Source organism: Halichoerus grypus, chromosome 2, assembly GCF_964656455.1.
Source record: "Halichoerus grypus chromosome 2, mHalGry1.hap1.1, whole genome shotgun sequence".
Taxonomy (NCBI): Eukaryota; Metazoa; Chordata; class Mammalia; order Carnivora; family Phocidae; genus Halichoerus; species Halichoerus grypus.
This window is the reverse complement of record NC_135713.1, coordinates 169,263,337-169,278,801: the sequence shown is the minus strand read 5'-3', so window position 1 is coordinate 169,278,801 and position 15,465 is coordinate 169,263,337. Positions and strand designations below refer to the sequence as shown.

Genomic DNA, 15,465 nt, shown 5'->3' with positions numbered 1-15,465 from the left:
ATCTTGGGGTCATGAGTTCAAGCTCCACATTGGGGGTAGAGATTACTTAAAAAAAATTTAAGTATATTAAAAAATAAATAAAAGTACACATTTAAAATTTTAATAATCACTAAAAAACATGAAATATGAAAAATGATTCATACTATAAGAAATAATCTAAAGAGCAAAGGCAGCATAATTTTAGTGCAACTTCCTTTGACCCCCTGAAATAAAACATTAAACTGTCCTATTAAGTCAGCCTGGGTAAACGGACATGTACTACACTCCCATTTGAGAAGGCTGAATGTTGTAAAGATGCCAGTTCACTCCAAATTAATCTATATACTAATGCAAAATTAAAACCCCAATGGGATTTGTGGTAGGAGGATCTACAGTTCATTCAGCAATGTAGCTACATGAACACAGTTTAAAAAAACGATAGAAGACTTGCTGTACAAGTGTCAAAACATACTCTAAAGCTATGTAACGGGATGAATTAATTAATTCAACAGAATACTTTGAAAAAGCTAGATAACCCAAATAGGAACATGTCAGAGACATGTGAAACAGATATAAAATAAATTGTATAGTATAATTCCAGGTTTTTACAAAAGCACATGTATTTACAGAAGCACAGAAAAATCAAAGACCAAACACCAATCTGTTAAATGTGGTATTCTTTAAGGCTGTATTTAGTAAGGCTTCCACTTGTTTTATACACATACATTGCTTGAATGTTGCGATGAACATAAAGAGAAGAGAAAATGAGAGGTTAAATAAACAAAAGTGTTCTAGGACCAGAAGGAGAAGATCTAATTTACCAGGAACAGGAGAGCTTTCTGAGGAAGACTCTTTGCCATCATCTATTATCAGAACATCAGGATCTTCAACTGCTTCTGTTTCTACTTTACATGTTGTACTCAAGGCAGTTTGTTTCTTCCTGGATGTTTTAGAAAGAAGGCCTTTACAAGAGTCTAGCTTTATCCCAGTGGAGCTGTTTCTTTTGTCAAGCTCTTCTGGTTTCCCATTTATCTTTTTTGGACTTTGTGAATACTCGTTTGGTTTCTTTCTTTTTGACTTATGAATTTCCGTTTCCACTCGTTTCCTTTTGCTTTCTTTTTGGTTGACACTGGGCTCTCGTTGTGGACTTTCTATTTCAGAAATTACAGAAATGCATGTGCTTACTAATCAACGAAAACCAAATTTTAATATCCGACCATCTTAATGTCACTTCAAAATATCCAATAATCTTATTACTACAAAATGAAGAAGAATCAAATGTGGCATACTGAAAGCAAGCAGGCTATCTTGTTATTTAGATTGCCTTTTATACAAGCTATGTAAATTCAAATGATCTCATCTAAGGCTTTCCTTTAATGAACTATTTATTAATATCTTAACATAATTAAAGCTGTCTTTGGGCTCGCATCTGTGGAAAATGGCAGGGGCCAACACTGCACTGAACAAGATGCTTTACTTAAGTTGAACAATTTTCCCTGCCAACCATAAACAATATTCTCTGTGGACTTGCAAGAGTCAATGACCAAGACTTAATGCTTTCAAAAGCAAAATGTTAATGTAAATGATAATACTTATCACTAACCTTGTTTACGATGACACTCAGAAACCACCTGGTGCTCACTTCGTTTTTTTAGAAGCAAAGAAAAATATTTCCTCAAAGAAAATTCAGGATTTGACCACCTAATTTCCTCCAGCAAAAGATTTCTTACTTCTTCAGTCAAATCTTTCCTTCTCTCCACAAACTATAATAAAGAATAAAATGCTCAATAACAGACACTGTCTATTTTTTAAAGATTTTTATTTTTTTTAAAGTAATCTCAGGCGCCTGGGTGGCTCAGTCAGTTAAGTGTCTGCTTTCAGCTCAGGTCAAGATCTCAGGGTCCTGGGATCGAGCCCCGCATCAGGCTCCCTGCTCGGCAGGAAGCCTGCTTCTCCCTCTCCCACTCCCCCTGATTCTGTTCCCTCTCTTGTGTCTCTGTCAAATAAATAAAATCTTAAAAAAAAAAAAAAAGATCTCAGGGTCCTGGGATTGAGCCTGGCATCAGGCTCCCTGCTCAGGGGAGGAGTCTGCTTCTCCCTCTGCCCCTCCCCCCACTTGCTCTCTGTCTCTGTCTCAAATAAATAAAATATTAATAAGTAAATAAATAATAAAGTAATCTCTGCGCCCAATATGGGGCTCACACTCACAATCCTGAGATCAAGAGTCTCTTGCTCCACTGACTGAGCCAGCTAGGTGCCCCCACACTGTCTATTAATACTAGTCACAACTACTTTCTGTCTATAATAAGTCAGTATTAATGCAGGAGAAGCTTTAGTGACTAAATACAACCTTGACAATGAAGCTGCATTTGCATACTTTTGAAGGACTTAGTTCATATTTTTTTGTTCCCTCTTTCAACTTACACATTTATTAGATTAGAATGCTGACTTATACAATATCTAAATGTGCTATATAATCTAGTATTCTTTTGAAATTGGCTGCCATTAATTATTTTTTTGGGGGGGCTACCATTAATTCTTAAAGCGTTTCTAAAGCTCTAGGAATATTTAAAAGAGATGCCTACCCCAATCGGGATTTATTTTTTAAAACTGGATTCTAGGGAAAAAAATGAACTTCAGACCACAATAGATTTCCAAATTTTTTTTCCCTTTGAAAGAGGTGAAGGAAACACCCTGCAATGGATGAGCTCTCCAGTACTTACCCCAACAGCAGACTTAGTACTTTTAGAATTTGAATTCAATGTTGAAAATTCACCAAGAGCAAGAACACATGTTGAGAGATCTAGTACTTTAGTATTCAATTCTTTAAGTTTGGTTAAGAGAGAGCAAGTAGGTGGTTTCAAATGCCACAAATGGGATCCTAAAGAAAAATAGAAAACAAATATCTTAATTACTTGCGTTCACATACATCAAATGCCAAATATGCAAACATGAAAAGACTTGACAACTACATAAACACAAAGATCCCAGAACTCAGTGAGCGCACAGCGAACCCATTCTTTCTGTGAACAAATACAATTTATAAAAATTACTGAGCCTTCTGTTCCAACTGTTTAAAATAACCAAGCAATAGCAACCTTTCTTTTCTTTTTCTTTCTTCATTTTTTTAAAGATTTTATTTATTTATTCGACAGAAAGAGAGAGAGCACAAGCAGGGGGAGCAGCAGACTCCCCACTGAGCAGGGAGCCCGACATGGGGCTCGATTCCAGGACCCTGAGATTGTGACCTGAGCCGAAGGCAAACGCTTAACTAACTGAGCCACCCAGGTGCCCTCTTTTCTTTTTAAATCAACCTTGCTACTCAGGGTAAAAATTTCAGGGGCTGTTGGCATCCTGCTTTAAAATTTAAACTTTGAAGTCAGACCTAGGTTCAAATCCAGACTGTGCCACTTGCTAGCTAGGTGAGCATGGGCAAGGTCCTAAACCTTAGTTTCTTCTTCTCTACTATGGGGGTGGCAATAGTCTACCTCCTAGAGTTGTTATGGAGATTAAATTAGTCATGCATACAAAGTGCTCAGCAGAATGCCAGATACTAGTAAACCAATGTGCAATAACTCTTAAGGTTCTAAAAGAGATTCTCTCTGTGCTTGCCTCATCTCCTCATCTACAAATACATATGCTAAGTTTTACAGTAGCACTCTGGTGAAAAAGTGTTTATTAATATCAGGGAAGAAAAACAGAAGTAATTTCTATAGTTGAATATACTATTAAAAAATGCTGTAGGGGCGCCTGGGTGGCTCAGTCGTTGAGCGTCTGCCTTTGGCTTAGGTCATGATCCCAGGGTCCTGGGATCGAGCCCTGCATCAGGCTCCCTGCTCTGTGGGAGGCCTGCTTCTCCCTCTCCCACTCCCCCTGCTTGTGTTCCCTCTCTTCCTGTGTCTCTCTATGTCAAATAATAAATAAAAATCTTAAAAAAAAAAAAAGATGCTGTATAAAACTGAACTGGTGAAAATAACAAGAAAAGTTTCATCAACTGACTGGCCAATGGCTGAACTAGGGAAGAAAGGGAAAGTAAATATCATTAGAAAGACTGGCTAGGAATTTGCCTGTATAAATGGGAGGATGAGAGGCGCCTGGGTGGCTCAGTCGGTTGAGCATCTGATTTCAGCTCAGGTCATGATCTCGGGGTCTTGGGATCGAGCCCTGTGTCGGGCCCCCCATTCAGCGGGGAGTCTACTTGTCCCTCTCCCCCTGCTCATGCTCTTTCTCTCATAAATAAATAAATAAATAAATAATAAATAAATAAATAAATAAAACTAAATGGGAGGCTGAAGAAAACTCAAAAACTACCAAGGTCAGGGGTGCCTGGGTGGCTCAGTCGTTAAGCGTCTGCCTTCGGCTCGGGTCATGGTCCCAGGACCATGGCGGGGCCGCCTGCTTCTCCCTTTCCCACTCCCCCGCTTGTGTTCCCTCCCGCTGTGTCTCTCTCTGTCAAATAAATAAATAAAATCTTTAAAAAAAACAAACAAAAAACTACCAAGGTCAGAAACACAAAATGAAAAGAGAACACAGAATATATTTCGTGAGTAGAGGGAGTGCATTAAACCAAACCACAAAGCCAGTTAAGAAGAATACAAGGGCTTTTGTGCTGGCAAAGAAACAAAACAAAACAAAAACAAAAAAAAACACCTCTAGGCAGGGACAATGATGAGAAAGATATAAAGCTTTATACACCTTTGGTAATTAAAAACTAGATAAGTAAAATAAGATTGTGGTTGCTACAGCATTTGAATCCAAACAGAAGCAGGTTCTGATCAAGCTAAGACCACTGTGCAAGTGGCTTGTGCAAGCAGCTCACCCTTGTGCACGGTGCATGTGAGGAAAGGGTGAAGTGGAGCGTGCAGCACTGCGACTTGTTACCTGCTCCAGCAGATATTTATACGGTTTGAGAGAGGAAAAGCTGTTCTGGAAAGGAGGCAAACAGACTGCCCTTGAACATTCAACAGCCCATTGGAAAGAATAGAGCTGGAGCTCCTCTGAGAAAGTCTTAGCAATCATCTGTTCACACACAGGCTACGTGTGTAAAGAGCACTGCGTTCCATTTAGAACACAGTGCCTCTCTGGAGAACAATATCCGCTGGGGTCCCACCCACGTGCCTGTTCCTCACCAGCACAGGGGGTGCACAGCGGCTAAGGGATGAGGATGCTGCTGGCTCTCTTGCCCCGACCCCCCCCAACCTCGGAAAGTGGGTACAAGACTGAGGAAGAGAGAATGAAACACATCCTTCGAATTCCCGCTAAAATCCCCTTAAGAATTATCTTTAAACCTTAGCCTCATTTTAAGTCAACTTACGGTTTCACGTTACTTCCAACATTTAAAAATATTTCATTATGACAAACTCACCATCATCTTTTTGTCGTACATGGACGACTCTCTGGAAACCAGCACTCGCTGCACTGTACACATCTAATGCAGCAGCTTTCTTTGCGATCTGTCGTTTCAGCAAATCCGGCAACCCACTCATTAGAAAGTCACGCTTTGCTTTAAACTGCACATCATAATCCTGAGACTTTTCGGATGTATCTTGACTTTCAAGAAAATGATGTGAAAGAAGAAAGCTAAGGTTATACACACTTAAAAAAAAATAAACTATAAAACACTTCTAATTTAATTTGAAAAAATCAGCTTCCTGAAATGTTAGCTGGTCAAATTCATTTTTGCTTATCATAAAAACAAGTCTATCAGTTGTAAGAAATTAAGTAAAAATAAGTATATATAGAAAAATCATTTGAAGGACATCCACCAAAATGTTAACAGAGACTATCTTTGAGTGGTGAGTTTTTTCCCTTATGTCTTTTGTCTTCTTTTTTAAAAAACAAGCATTTATATTATAATCAGAAAACAAAATAAGTGTTATATTTCAAAAAGTTAATGCAAAAATTTCTAATGTGATACTGTTTCCCAAATAATAGCAAGAACATTAGGGCCTTTACTACTGATGCCTCAGTTTTACCTGGCTTATCTTCATATTGCTAATCGTAAGAGTCTTGACTTCAGTGGGAGGGAGGTGAGGGGGTAGGGGAGGATGGGATGCTGGAGTAGTGGAGGGGGGAGAGTGTGGTATCACAGCTTATTTGCCCTTCCTAGCCTGTCATATACAGAGTGAGGATTGTCATATTCTCTACAAACAGAAATTTGGGTTGGTAATTAAAAAGAGGCTACAAAAACTTCCATTTCTCGTTTCCTTTTCTATTTGAGAGAAATGAGGGAAAGATGAGATCTAAAGCCAGAGTGAAGGAATTAATCTTAGAAAAGAGGTGGTGTACCTTTTTTACTGTTAATTGGAAGGAAGGAGGAAAAGATGGGTGAAGCTGTAGCTAAATGAATATGTGCCTGGGGTGCCTGGCTGGCTCAGTTGGTAGAGCATGCAACTCTTGATCTCGGAGTTGTAAGTTTGAGCCCCATGTTGGCTGTAGAGATTACTTAAAATCTTAGAAAAAAAAGAGTATGTGCCTATAGCAGAAGGTAAACTTTAAGGTAGTAATGTAAAATATATACATATTATATATATGTTATACAATATGTGTTATATACAGTTATAAATAGTTTGGGTGTGTGTGTGTGTGCGTGTGTGTGTATGTGTGTATTTCCTAGCTTTATCTGCTAAGAAGGCCTAGAAGCATTGATACCTCAGGAGCAATGAGTAAAATAAGCACCTAGATCTTGGTTTCTAAATACCATCCTCCACTAAAAGGAACCAGGGCTCTGTGGAGAAAAGGCTGTTTTACAAAGCTGGGACAGGGCAAATCAAAGATGAACCTGGAACATCTTCCTGTTTCAGAAAGTAAGGAATGCTGAATAAATGACGGGGATGTGTCAAAGGGGCACAGAAACCAAGGTGAAAGCCTCCCACTGGCTAAATGAGAAACAATCTGAGTTATCAAAATAAAAATTAATGGATTAAAATTCCATAAAAAAATAGGAAATAATGAATAAATGAATAAATAGGTAAATGAGATATGTAAAAGCACTTTCTCATAGCAGCCAACAAATAGAAAAACAAGAGATAATCAGCAACAGCTACTAATCACCATTTGACAATGATCACAGTGTGGTTAATCCAGGTGGAAGCCATCAATGTTAATGCTAATAACTGGAAGTCTGCTGAAGAACAAGATATTGGCATTATCTTAGAATGCCTTCCCCCAAATATGAATCAGTTTCAAAGGGAAAGGGTGAATTTAAGGTGGAGAAATACAGCAGATGTCAAGAGTCCAGCTGCTCAAGGTCGGCATCACTGGTGAGGAGAGGGGTTAAGGTCACATACACCACTGTATGTGATGTACTGAGAAGAGCAGAGTACCGTTTCTGTGGTAATCCTGACAAGAATGTAGAACCGTGGTCTCATAGTGAGGAAGTATCAGACAGACCCAGGTTGAGAGTCATCCTACAACAAACGCAGTCTGCGCACGTCAATAAAAACGGTCAAGGAAATGGGAAATCTTGGTGAAGGGGATATGGAGTTCTTGGTGAAGGGGAATATGTAGTATTCTGGCAACTTTCTTAAAGTTATTTCAACATAAATTATTTTTTAAGTTCTTTCATCGCACACCAATTTAGGAACATAAGAATAATTCTAATAAACTTAAGTAGTCCAAAACCAGCAAATTTCTTCCTTCAAACAATTCTACTGGCTAAAGCAAATGCATATAAGATGAAATGGTAGACTGTGGGATCTATAGGTTAAAAAAAAAAATCAATTGTATTTCTATATACTACAAATCAACAATTAGAAAATAATACCGTTTACAATAATATTAAATACATGAAATACTTAGAGATAAATTTAACACAACACGTATAAAACCTCTACATTGAGAACCACAGAAATTAAAAACAAATAGAAATATATACCATGTTCTTGGATCAGAAGACTTAATATTATTAAGATATCAATTCTCTCACAATTTAATACAATCATTAGCAAAATCCCAGCAGAATTCTACATGAAGTTCCTAACATCTTTATTCACAATAGCTTAAAACTGGAAACAACCCAAATGTCCACCAACAGGAGAAGAGACGGACAAAAGTGGTGTATCCAGGGCGCCTGGGTGGCTCAGTTGGTTAAGCGACTGCCTTCGGCTCAGGTCATGATCCTGGAGTCCCGGGATCGAGTCCCATATCAGGCTTCCTGCTCAGCAGGGAGTCTGCTTCTCCCTCTGACCCTCCTCCCTCTCATGCTCTCTGTCTCTCATTGTCTCTCTCGCAAATAAATAAAATCTTAAAAAAAAAAAAATTAAAAAAAAAAAAAAAAAAAAAAAGTGGTGTATCCATACAGTGGAATATTACTCAGCAAAAACATAACAATGAACTACCGATACATAGTTGACCCTTGAACGTGGGAGTTTGGGTGCCGACCCCCTGTGCAGTCAAAGATGCATGTGTAATGTTTGACTCCCCCAAAATTTACCTACTAATAATAGCTTACTGTGGACCAGAAGCCTTCCTGACTCACATTAACCGTTGATTAACACATAGTCTAAGTTGTGTGTATTATATGCTATATTCTTTACAATAAAGTAAGCTAGAGACAAAAATAGTAAGAAAGTCCTAAGGAAAATACATTTTACAGCACCATAATGTAAAACATCCATGTAAGGGGGCCTGCGCCATTCAAGCCATGTTGTTCAAGAGTTGACTGTATTTGGGGCGCCTAGGTGGCTCAGTCGTTAAGTGTCTGCCTTCGGCTCAGGTCATGATTCCAGGTCCTGGGATCAAGCCCCGCATCAGGCTCCCTGCTCCGCGGGAAGCCTGCTTCTCCCTCTCCCACTCCCCCTGCTTGTGTTCCCTCTCTCTGTGTGTCTCTCTCTGTCAAATAGATAAATAAAATCTTAAAAAAAAAAAAAAAAAAAAGAGTTGACTGTATTTAAGGACATGAATAAATCTCAAAATCAGCACACTGAATGAAAGAGGCCAGGTTAAAAAAAGAGTACATATGATTTCACTAATAAAGAATTCTAGAAAATGCAAATTAACATAGAGAAAAAGAGATTGGCACTTGTCTGGGCCGGGACTAGAAGGAGGACTGCTGGAGGGCATGAGGAGTCTTTCAGAGGGCAATGGAAATAAATCCGTATCTGTATGGCAGGGGTGGTGCGTTCACTACATATCCAACTGACAAAGCTCATCAAGCTACATGCTTTCAATAAAGGTGACTATATGTAAATTATACCTCAATGAGGTTTAAAAATTTAACTAATCGATTAAAAATAATAAAAGGTAAAAGAATAAAAAATAATATACCACTGTAAACCTATATAGAATGGCTAAAATTAAAAAAGTCTGAAATGCCAAGTGTTAGGGACTGGAACTCTCATACACTGCCTGTGGGAATGTAAAATGGAACAACCACTTGGGAAAAAAGCTCGGCAGATTCTTATAATGTTAAACATACACCCACCCAGTGACAGAGCAATTCCATTTCTAGGTATTTACTCAAGAGAAATGAGAACACTGTTTACACACGTGTATGGAATGTTCACAGCAGCCTAATTAATAATAGCCAAATACTGGAAACAACCCAAATGACCATCAATAAAAGAATGGATAAACAAACTGTGGTATTTTCATATAAGGAATACTATTCAGCAATAAAAAAGAACAGACTACTGATACATTACCCTGACTGAAAGAAGCCAGAGACAAAAGTGTACCTCCCGTATGATTTCATTTCTATGAAATTCTAGAAAAGGCAAACCAATCTAAATCAACAGAAAACAGATCAGAAATTGCACGGGAGTTGGGGGCAGGGATTAACTGCAAAGAGGCACAAAGGAACTTTTTTGAGTGTGATGAAAATGCTTTCTCTTTATTGTTGGGGAGATTACACAGATGTATGCATTTGTTAAACCTCAAACTATTTACTTGATATTGTATGCATATGATTGTATGTACATTATACCTGAATAAAGTTGATTTTTAAAAAAAAGTGTGTGTACTGAGCAAAAGCAATTAGATATAAAAGAAATATAAAGTTTACACGAAGTTCTGAAACTGACGAAACTAATCCATGGTGACAGAAATGAAACTAATCAATGGTGATGAAATCAGGATAGTGGTAACCTTTTGTTGTGGTAGGATGGGAGTAACAGAAAAAGAGTAACCTTTCAGGAGTAAAAGAAATAGGTTAAATCTTGATTTAATGTACTTTTGAAAACCGTTATGCTGAAGAATGATGCATTTAACAAAGCCAATGAACAAACAAAACAGAAACAGACTGATGACACAGGAAACGAAGTGTTGGCTACCAGAGTGGGAAAGGGGAGGGGGCAGACAAAATAGGGGAAGGGGATTAACAGGTACAAACTTCAAGTCATAAACCAGTTAAGTCACGGGGATGAAATGTACAGCACAGCAAGTATAGTCATCAACTGCAGCAACTTTCTGTACAGTGACAGATGGTAACTTATCATGGGGATCTTTTTGTAACGTATAAAAGTATCGAATCACTATTATGTACATCTCAAACTAACAGGATATTGTATGTCAATTATACTTCAATACAAAAAAGATTTGTGCATTTAACAATATGTAATTATACCTCAATAAAAGTGGAAGAGGAAAAAATAACCTGAACCATGATGTCCCTAAACCTGGTCTTCTGCCATCATGCCATACACTTGCACAGGGATACCAGAACTAAAGTGTCATCCTCACACCTTCCTCTCTCCTACCCCCAGCCCCCAGATCTAATTAATCATTATGGATTTTGATCTAGCAAACTGATCCAGCAGTCAGAATAAACTTTCCAAAATTCCAAATGTTTACGTCCATACTTATGTTTAAAACCCTCTGACTGCTTCTTATTGCCCTTGGTGTAATGACAAAATTCTTGCACATGGTCCAAAGGTGCTACGTGGGCTGGCATCCACCTCTCCAGCTTAATCCTACATTTCTCTCCCCTCTGCTCTCTGTGCTCAAGTCACACTGGCATTCTTTCAACCTTCTCTATTTGCCATGCTCCTTCCAGCTACAGGGACTCTGCAGACTGTTCCCTCTGGTTAGAACACTGTTCCACCCCAATGAACTCCTGTTCATCCTTCAGTTCAGGTGACATTTCCTCAGCAAAGCCTTGCTTGACCAGACCAAATCCACTTAATATAAACTTTAGTAGAACTTGGTACCTCTCCTTAATACAACTGCAATTTTTCATTTGTTGGCCCAATTAATGTTTAATCAGAGATTATCTTTCCTCTAGAGTATAAGCCTCATGAGGACAGAGAATGTGTCTTGTTTTCTTCCCATAATATTCCCAGTGCCAAATACATTGCCTGGTACATAGTAGGTATTTAAAGATTTTATTTTATTCATTTATTTTTACTTATTTTTTTTTAATGTAATCTCTACCCCCAGTGTGGGGCTCAAACTCATGACTTCGAGATCAAGAGTTGCACGCTCCTCGACTGAGCCAGCCAGGCGCTCCATAGCAGGTATTTAAATATTTACTGAATAAGTTCATAATCAGTTCTTCAGTGATTTTGGTTTGTTTATTTCTCCACAGTTTCATCTAGAAATGGGCCACAAAAGTGTCTGATCTTCAAATTGCAGTTGTAGCACTGTCAATATCGTCATCTTTAAAAGTGCATTTATTAAAGCCTCAAATGATAACGTACATGCTTTCTCATCAAAGTAAAGGAAAAAATACAAAAAACATTCTGTAAGATACTTCGGCATTTAAAAATTTGTATTGGACTGACCTGCTTTCATCAAAACCAAGAACAGGATCAGCTGTTTTTTGAGCCTTTCTGGTAAGAAATAAAGGAGCAACTTTCATTTTCCCTTAGAAAAATAAATACTTAGGTTAGTGTCAATGTTTATAATCTCTACTTACTTCCAGTTGCTTTCAAATTATACCTCTACCTTCTTAAACTTAAAAAAAATTAACCCATTTAACTTTTTTTAACCTTAAAAAACCTAACTTTTTAATTTAAAAAATTTCTATATAATGATCTGGTCTCCCAGTATCATTATCAGAATCTCCTGGCAACTTTTTTTTAAACTACAGATTCCCACAACCCACCTCCAGAGATTCTTAGTCAATATGCCTAGGGAAAGGCCTAAAGATTTAAGAAATTTTTTAATTTACTCTGGTGATTTTGATGATCCATCAGGTTTGGGAACCTCTAAACTTAACTGAGGCTAAATAGATAGGTAGAAATGAAATAACCTGAAGGGACTCAATTACCTTTATAAAACTCTTCACTACCTTCTAACTTTACTTATTAAAATAGGAACACTTAATATAATTAAAAGTGTACACTGTAGAAGACAGGGAATTAAATTAAAATGACAGCATTCAGAGCAATATAATCCCTCTAAAACATTCTAATGTTCATCATAAACATTATCAAATTTGATTACCAGGTACATTTTTAGGAGTCTTGTTTAGTTTTTTTCCTAGCACATCATTCAGACACTGAAGTTTCTTCTGATTTTTCTCAGGATGCTTTAAAGAAGTACGATTTGAATCGATTATTATTACAGAGTCCTAAGACAGAATAAGAAAAACATTTTAAAAATATGTCATGCAATTGATGTTTTAAAATATCAAAAGGATTATGATGCTAGAAGCCATAGGTAAGATAATGACATGAGCAGCTCCATACCTCTCTCCATCAGACACTACCTGACTAATACAGAAAACATATAGTGACAATAGCCTACACTACATCATATAAGTTCCCATATCAAAGAGTGGATTTATTATGACCATGGGTCTTCTTTTTTAAAGAAGCAACCAACAGACTTTATTCCAGACAAAAGAATCAATATGACCAAACTATAAAAATTTTAGCTATACTCTTTGAAAGCTATACGTCCTATAAATGTATTAGATGAAGTCTGATCCATTTCCATGTGGTCAGCATGCATTTCCTGAGCATCTATTCCATGTCAGGCAATACAGCCGGCACTGACAGTACACAGACAGATGAAACAAGAGTTGGCTTCAAGATTACACCAGGGCTTAGGGGACAGGAGGAGAGCTAGTCTATAAGCAGGTAGTTCTGAAACAGTATGGTGAGAGCAGTATTGACCAAAATACAAAAAACCATGTAAGTCTACTTGCCTTGAAGGCATCAGTAAAGCTTTCAAGTGGAGGCATTATTCCTAATAGCCAAAAAGCAGAAACAACCCAAATGTCCATCAATAGGTAATAGGTAAATAAAATGTGATATATATCCATACAATGGGGTATTTGGCAATAAAAAGAAATGAAATACTGATGCTACCACATGGATGAACCTTGAGAACATGATGATGAGTGAAGCCAGACACAAAGGACTGTATCTTGTATGTATGATACCATTTATATGAAATGTTCAGAATAGGCAAATCTATAGAGACAGGAAGTAGATTAGTGGTTGGCTGCGGCTGGGGGAGGAGAGATTAGGAAGTGACAGCTAAGGGGAACGGGGGTTCTTTTTGGGGTAATGAAATGTTCTAAAATTGTGGTGATGGATGCACAACTCTGTGACTATATTAAAAGCCAATGAATTGTACACTTTAAAGAGTGAATTGTATGGTATGTGACTTATATCTCTATAATAAAGCTGGTTTTAAAAAAAGAGGAAGTGTTAGCATTTAGCAGGACTTAATGTTTGAGTAGGAATTCCTCAGGTAAAAGAGAGTACTTGGAATATGCATTTCAAGCTGAGACTACAAAGTGGAAAAAGTAAAAATTGCACCGTTTGGGGAGAAATAAATAATTTAGTGTGACTAGAGCAAATAGTGTATGAGGAAGGTGGTTGTTTTGAGGAAAGGGAAGGGCTAATTCAGCCTATAAAGGATCTCGAATGACTTAATAAGGATTCAGACTGTATTATTCTACAGGCAAAAGAACCAAAAGCTTCTAAAACAGAACTGAAAATATTATTCTTTCTACCACCTTAAGGGTATCTTACAGTTCTACCCTATAACTTTATAATGGTTTCCTTCTCCCACTCCAAGCAGCAAAATAGGACAGAACTCATACCAATAAATATTTCTACTACTTACTTCTGTTTCTGACGATTGCTTCCTTTCAGGAAGTGTCTGATGTCTAGATGAACGTCTCAAGGGAGTCACTATTTCTTCAGTAGCTTTTGACCTACTAATGTGTAAAGCTTTTGCTTTTTCAATCAATTGTTTTGCTTTAGATACATTTTTGGAAGCACTGCTTGCCTAAACAAAAAAATATGAAATATTAATTTAGGTCAGTGGCAAACATTTCATATTTAATAATAAAAAAAATTAGAAAAGGCAAAACCTTGGAGACAGTAAAAAAGGTCAGTGGTTGCCAGGAGTTAAGTGGGGAGGAAGGGATGAACAGGCACAGCATAGAGCATGTTTAAGGCAGTGATATCGTACTATATGGATGATACTCTAATGGTGAATACATGCCATGATACATCTAAACCCACAGAATATACAAGACCAAGAGTGAACCCTAATGTAAACTACAGACTCTGGGTGATAATGATTTGACAATGTAGGTTTATCAATTGTAACAAATGTACTACTCTGGTATTGATAATGTGGGAGGCTATGCAGTGTGGGGGCAGGAGGTATATGGGAAATCTTGGTATCTTCCACTCAGTTTTGCTGTGAAGCTAAAACTGTTCTTTTTTTTTTTTTTAAAGATTTTATTTATTTATTTGCCGAGAGAGAGAGAGAGAGAGACAGCGAGAGAGGGAACACAAGCAGGGGGAGTGGGAGAGGGAGAAGCAGGCTTCCTACCAAACAGGGAGCCTGATGCGGGTCTCGATCCCAGGACCCTGGGATCATGACCTGAGCCGAAGGCAGACAGTTAAGGACTGAGCCACCCAGGCGCCCCAAGCTAAACCTGTTCTAAAAAATAAAGTTCAGGGGCGACTGGGTGGCTCAGTCGTTAAGCGTCTGCCTTCGGCTCAGGTCATGATCCCAGGGTCCTGGGATTGAGCCCCGCATTGGGCTCCCTGCTCTGCGGGAAGCCTGCTTCTCCCTCTCCCACTCCCCCTGCTTGTGTTCCCTCTCTCGCTGTGTCTCTCTCTGTCAAATTAAAAAAAAAAAAAAATCAATCTAAAGAAAATAAAGTCCATTAAAAAATATATATAAGAGAAGACTATAATCACAAATCATGTTAAATAAAAGACAAAGAAACAGTTACTCAAATCTTAGCAAGGAAATTAAATTACAATGTGTCTAGTTATACTTGGTTTGCCTTTATTTCTAACTGGAAATTTATTCAGATAAATATAATTACATTTGTGAAAAACACCAAGAGAGATGTCTATATTACATGTCCACATGGATTAGAAAGAATTATTGGTTATTTCCCCACCACCTTCATGGCATCTGTTCTTTGATTTTAGTCACGTTTAAGATGAATCCATTGGAGAGAGGCTGAAAAGGTACTAATAATGGAAAAGAGCACTAGATAAGAATAAAGTCTGGCCTTTAGGCCTGACTTTGCCATTGATGTACTAAGTGATCTTGCACATTTAA

General features: G+C 37.8%; 1 protein-coding gene across 4 annotated transcripts in view; it reads right to left on the bottom strand.

The window, feature by feature from the left end:
• Positions 1–15,465, bottom strand: part of ATAD5 (ATPase family AAA domain containing 5) — a 48,805-nt gene that overhangs the window by 23,212 nt on the left and 10,128 nt on the right. For all 4 annotated transcript variants that reach the window (XM_036116901.2, XM_078063350.1, XM_078063351.1 and 1 more), the window contains exons 4-10: positions 13,999–14,163; positions 12,364–12,490; positions 11,700–11,781; positions 5,345–5,529; positions 2,703–2,860; positions 1,583–1,742; positions 801–1,130 (exon numbers count right to left, since the gene is read on the bottom strand). In XM_036116901.2, coding sequence (XP_035972794.2) covers positions 801–1,130; positions 1,583–1,742; positions 2,703–2,860; positions 5,345–5,529; positions 11,700–11,781; positions 12,364–12,490; positions 13,999–14,163 — 1,207 coding nt within the window. The remainder of the gene's footprint in view (positions 1–800; positions 1,131–1,582; positions 1,743–2,702; positions 2,861–5,344; positions 5,530–11,699; positions 11,782–12,363; positions 12,491–13,998; positions 14,164–15,465) is intronic.